Source organism: Capra hircus, chromosome 9 (genome assembly GCF_001704415.2).
Source record: "Capra hircus breed San Clemente chromosome 9, ASM170441v1, whole genome shotgun sequence".
NCBI lineage: Eukaryota > Metazoa > Chordata > Mammalia > Artiodactyla > Bovidae > Capra > Capra hircus.
The window spans coordinates 73,894,602-73,900,601 of NC_030816.1; the positions used below are offsets into that span (position 1 = coordinate 73,894,602).

The following is a 6,000-nucleotide window of genomic DNA, read 5'->3' on the forward strand; positions in this document are numbered from 1 at the left end:
CCTTATTTCTGTAGGTGTGTTATTACAGGTTCATAGAGTGACCATAGATATTGAAAAAGCAGTTTTTTGAAGTGACTGAACCAGCTTACATTCCCATCAATAATATACCAAGGTTCCTATTGCTTCCCATCACAATCCCAGTACTTGGGATGACTAAATTTTTCTCCTCACCCACTTAGTGTATGGTAGTATCTCTGTGGTTTTAATTTTGTATTTTAATACTAATCAGTGAAGTTGAACACTTCTTCATATGTTTGGCCATTTGGATTTCTTCTTTTGTGAAATGTCTATTCAGATATTGAGCTATATTTTTCTTTGATTTGTAGGACTTTTATACACTAACCTTTTGTCTATTTATACACACTGTAAATCTCTTCTCCCACTCTGTGATCTGTCTTTTTACTCTTATACTGTTCTTTTTGATAATTAGAAATTCTTAATTTTAATATAGTCAGACTTAACCCATTTCTTGTAGTGTTTTTAATATCCTGTTTAAGGTACTCTGAAATCATGAAGATACATCCTTGAATTATTTCTCGGACATACTACCATTTTAACTTTTTACATTTAGACCTTTGATCTTTTTGACTTTCATTTTTGTGTATTCGTGAGGTGTGGGGGTCCAAGTATCTATTTTTTCTTTGACTTATCTGTTGTCCCAGCATCACTTAGTTAAGTGATTTTAAAAAGATCTGTCCTTTCGCCGCTTTAAACCTCCTATAATTCTTCACACTGGGTAATTCTATCAGAACAGGTGTTTAAAGCACTTTTTTCTTTCAGTGGGGGATGGACGAATGGGATATGCCGCAGAAGCCCCTTATGATGCTATTCACGTAGGAGCTGCAGCCCCAGTTGTGCCCCAGGCAGTGAGTTGTTGATTTTTTTTCTTCTGTGTTTGTATACTTTATTCAACTAAAGCTCTTAAACATTTATAGGAAGTGACTTCTACTGATGTTGAAAATACCATCTATGTTACACTGTGCCCTTTTTTTGGTGGGGGGGGGCAGCTGATAATTATGCTCAATTTTTTAACTTGAATTTTAATTTTAATTAGCTGTGTATTTTAATTAGTTAGTAGGCAGTTTTTTTCATATACAAACAGTTGTATAAATGACATGAAGATGACTAAGCCGCAGCTCGTGACTGTCTTATTTCAAGCAGTATTTGATTCAACTTAAAAACTAGTACACCAGTAAAATTGGGAAAATCCCTCTGGAGTTCATGACCTGGTGATCACTTGGTGTGTTATGTGCAAGACTATGTTAGGTTCGTGGGTAAGACCAGGAAGTATTTGTCATACATCTTATCCTCACTGACCTTACTAGAAGAGATCTGTTGTACATATATCAGGGAAATGAATGATTTGATAGCATATCATCAGCATATGATAGATATTGAAGGGAAAAGAAAATACGCATTGTAAGAGTTCAGAGGAAGGGGGGAGTATGTTGTATAGAATAGTGAAGGAAATTTCATACAGGAATAAAATTTGAACTGAATCTTAAAGAATAGTAGGAAGAAAGAAAGAAATCTTAATTTGCATAGTCGCAATGAGAAGGTAGGATATTCCAGTAGTATGTATTATATAATCAAGGAAATATTTAAGTATAAAATTGAGTTTTCATTTTAGTAAGACTCTGATAAACTTAGGTCAGCCCAAATAATCCTTGGCTTAGACTTCTATTACATGTGATTCTTACATAGTTCTTAACTAGATGACAAGGGGCTAAAATTGACTCTCTTTTGCCCAGTCTCATTAACTCCCCAACCTGGAAGTAGTTTTGTGTGTGTTTACACAGTTATGGGGAGCTGAAAGTTTGGAGATTTGTTCTGATTACTGACTTATTACTCATTGACTGAATGACTTTAGGAAAATTAACTATTCTCTCTGGCCCTGTTATCTATTTTTTAAAAAAGACCAAACTAGTAGTTTTTTTTTTTTCTGCTTTTTATTTTATTTATTTATTTATTTTAATTTTTTTAATTTTAAAATCTTTAATTCTTACATGTGTTCCCAAACATGAACCCCCCCTCCCGCCTCCCTCCCCATACCATCTCTCTGGGTCATCCCCATGCACCAGCCCCAAGCATGCTGTATCCTGCGTCAGACATAGACAGGCCAAACTAGTAGTTTTTAACAGAAGTATTAACATGATGTAGAAAGTTGTACAAGTCATAAGTAAATAATGAATTTTCATATATGAACACATGATCAGCAGGTGTTTTTTTAACTTCTTAAACTTTTTTCTTTTTTGAAAATATTGGCAACCTAGGGGGAACAATTAAAATCTAAAATAGGAAATAGAAATGTGTTTAAATGAAAGATTCTTGGGGACAGGACTCATCTTCCCTACTAAGATCCTAAGGTGATCTTGAAGGGCATTTCTGGCTTTAGCTTGGTATGAATTTGAACATTTGTAGTAGCAGGTGGACTATTATTTGGAGGGTGGCTCTTTACATCTGATTAAATTTGAAGATAGACTGGAGGGGCTTTCCAGTTTTAAGAGAATAGAGTCAAGATGTTTATGCCTCCTTTGGATACCACCACATAACAGCTAGAAAAACAAGAAACAGAAACAAGAAATATGAAACTCTATATTCAGTTATCTAGGAGATTATACTTAACAGTCCCGAACGCTACAGTGTATGAAGACAGAAAAGCAGATAGAGTAATAACTGACCTGGAAGGGTGGAGGAAGCTGAACCAAAGAGACTGCAGAGGGGAGTATCAGTGCAGAGGCCGCTTGTTTTGCAGAACTCAGCAAAAGCTTAGAAACTGGAGGCATCAGGACCTTGGAAACCAGAAATGACGGTGTGGCCTGAAAAGAGGAGCTGCTGCTTGAAATTCTTTATGAGGAACAGTTAGCCCGAAACCCTAAGAAAATTTCCAGGAACTGAAAGACATGATTCTGTAGTTTAAAAACATCTGTTGAGTACCTAGTATAATGAATTTTTAAAAAGGGGGGGACTCACAATACCACCATGAAATTTCAGAATATTATAAAGAGAATATTCTAAAAGTTTCCAGAAAAACAAAGTGGATCATTCATTAAAGGTCAGTAATCAGAAAGGCATCAAACTGTAGATAAGCAGCATTAGAATGAACAAGTCAGAGGCAAAGCATCACAATTCTGAACTGAAAATGATTTCCAGTTTCCAATCTTGAATCCTGTACCTGCACATATCACTGAATACATAGAAGAAAGATAATTTTAGACTTGCAAATCTCAATCTCTTTAAAAAGTATTCCACATACTGTTTCACAGAATACTTCTGGAGGAATTGCTTTAAATGTCATCAAAAAGTGAGGGAGTAGAGAGACAGTGGGAGAAACCAGAAGGAAGCAGCCATGGCGTCTAGGAAGGTAGGACACCTCGTTCAGGAGAGAGATGGCCAGAGCTGCCCATGTTGCTGCAAAGGCCAGTCCTGGTATGACAGCCATACAGCAGGCCGGGAGAGTAAGCAGTCCAGATTCAGAGCAGAGGAGGAAAAGAACTAGAAGGGAGCCTATACACACACACACACACACGAGAGAGAAGTAAAAGGAAAAAGGAAGTTGCTTACAAATAGATTTGACTGTATAAAAATTTCATTAAGAAGCTGTTGGGAGAAACAAAATTAAGTGAGTGAAAAAAAAAAAGAAAAAGCTTCAGTTTTTAACTGCAGAGAAAACAATCATTCTATAAGAAAGGAAACAGTAACTGAGTGCCTCTTGGCTCAGCTGCAAATTATGTGTACACAGTCATAACAGAAAATGGTTTTCATAAAAAATGATGATCTTGGTTGGATTAGGGGAAAGAAGCAGTATGCAGCTGGCCCTCTGTATCCAAGGGTTCCACATTCAAGGATTCAACCAATCACAGATTGAAAATATTCAGAAAAAAATTTCCAGAAAGTTCCAAAAAGCACAGAACTTGAATTTTTCGTTGCAGTTTGAAGTTGTATCTGGCAACTGTTTAGATGGTACTTGCCTTGTATTAAATATAAGAAGTCTAGAGATAATTTAAAGTATATGGGATATATAGGTTATATGCAAATGCTACACCATTGTCTATAAGGAACTTGAATGTCTGTGGATTTTGGTATCAGAGATAAGGTCCTGGGACCAGTCCCCCTTGGATACTGAGGGACAACTGTTTATGTATGAGAGCTTAGTTCTCATCTGGCATATAATTTGAAGTAGAAAAGGAAATGTTATTCAGCATGGTGACTATACTTAATAATATGTGAATTATTGACTATTAACTATAGTTAATAATACTATATTATATAATTAAAAGTTGCTAAGAGAGTAAACCTTAAAAGTTTTCATCACAAAAAAATTGTAACTATGTGTGATAATAGATGTTAATTAAGTTTATTATAGTAATCATTTTACTTTATATACATAAATCATTATGTTGTACACCTAAAACTAACACAATGTTTATATGTCAATTATATTTCAGTTAAAAAGAATAAATGGCATGCTTTAGAAGTAAGCACTATAAAAAAAGACAGCTAAAAGGTTTTAAAATTAATGGATTAAAGGAGCAAGATTGAGGGAGAGGGAAGAAGTCTATTTTTTTATTGAAAATCTTGACATTTAGAGGAATTGGAAAAACTAAGATAGACTTGCTGACAACCAAAATTTTAATTAAGGACTCCCTTCTCTGGGCAGGTTTTTTCCTTACTGTTTTTGATTGATGGTCATCTTTCAGCTGCATTCACATTGTAACATGTGACTTAAAAATTTTCTAACCAGAGGGGCTTTAACTGAGCAATTTTGGTTCTTCATTGACAGGGACGTCCTCTTTCTAATGCTGCAGAGACTCCAGCCCTACCTTCCTTTATCATGTCATGCTGCCTGTGATCCTAAATTCAGTTGTAAAACCAGAGTTCCCTTATCTCTGGTTCAGTGATGCCTTAAATTCTTAGACAGGATAGGGATTCCTTGCTGATTTTCTACACTTCCCCGCTTCCCCTCCAAACTACAAAGATTGAAAACAGGCATACAGGAATTGAAATTTTCTGCTTTGCCTTTGGTCTTCTCAAGAGGATAGTCCACATTATGTAGTTCAACTCAAACATTTTGAGCTTTGCAGTTATACTAGGTACTATGTTTGATGCTAAGGGCACAAAGGTGAATAAGACACCATCCCCGTCATCAGAGAATTTGTACTGTAGTAGAGGAGGTCGCTAGTAAATAAGTGAGTGAGTAATTGAGTAACAAGTTTAACAATGGAAGAATGTATGTACTAAATAAGGTACATTTCTGCTTTCTGCCTATGGACACTGAAAGTTGTCTATAGTGATGTAAAATGACTATTAGTATAAAATCTATAACTTGGTGTGTGTGTCCTTTTCTCTTTCTTTTAGCTAATAGACCAGTTAAAACCTGGTGGAAGATTGATATTGCCAGTCGGTCCTGCAGGTGGAAACCAGATGTTGGAGCAGTATGACAAGCTGCAAGATGGCAGTGTCAAAATGAAACCTCTGATGGGAGTGATATACGTGCCTTTAACAGATAAAGAAAAGCAGTGGTCCAGGTGGAAGTGATTTTATCTTCTGCTCTTTCTTCTTCCACACATGCAAGGTGAAAGGGTGTGAATTTTAAGAGATCAGACTGCAAGAGCCGCTTTTTTGGTTGTCACCTTTATGCTACTCCATTTTAACATCAAAAATTCACTACATTAAAAATGTAGAAAAAGTTTTGCATGGTCTGTCCTTTTGATTTAACTCATCTTTGGGAAAGGGGGTGAGACTTGGTTGGCACAAAGGTGTTTTTCTTTTTAAAGAGGCTGTCAGTCACACTTCGTAAAGTTACTTTATTATCAGCCACTCTGTTTCTATATTGACAACTAATTTTTACATCTGCTATATGGTCATGGAAATGAAGGCTTTCATCTGAAGAGAAGGGATAATTTCCTGCCCTAGTTCATCTTCTATTATAGCATTTTGTGAAGACAAAGAAGGGAAAAGATACTCTTGTCCCAGTTTTCGAAGGTGTCAGTGCCAGAG

General features: G+C 35.9%; 1 protein-coding gene across 1 annotated transcript in view; it reads left to right on the forward strand.

Annotated features, from left to right (window-relative positions):
• Positions 1 to 5,695, forward strand: part of PCMT1 (protein-L-isoaspartate (D-aspartate) O-methyltransferase) — a 31,563-nt gene extending 25,868 nt beyond the window's left edge. Inside the window, exons 6-7 of the mRNA XM_018053337.1 lie at positions 781 to 866; positions 5,359 to 5,695. Of these exons, the coding sequence (XP_017908826.1) occupies positions 781 to 866; positions 5,359 to 5,538 (266 nt within the window). The 3' untranslated portion in view covers positions 5,539 to 5,695. The remainder of the gene's footprint in view (positions 1 to 780; positions 867 to 5,358) is intronic.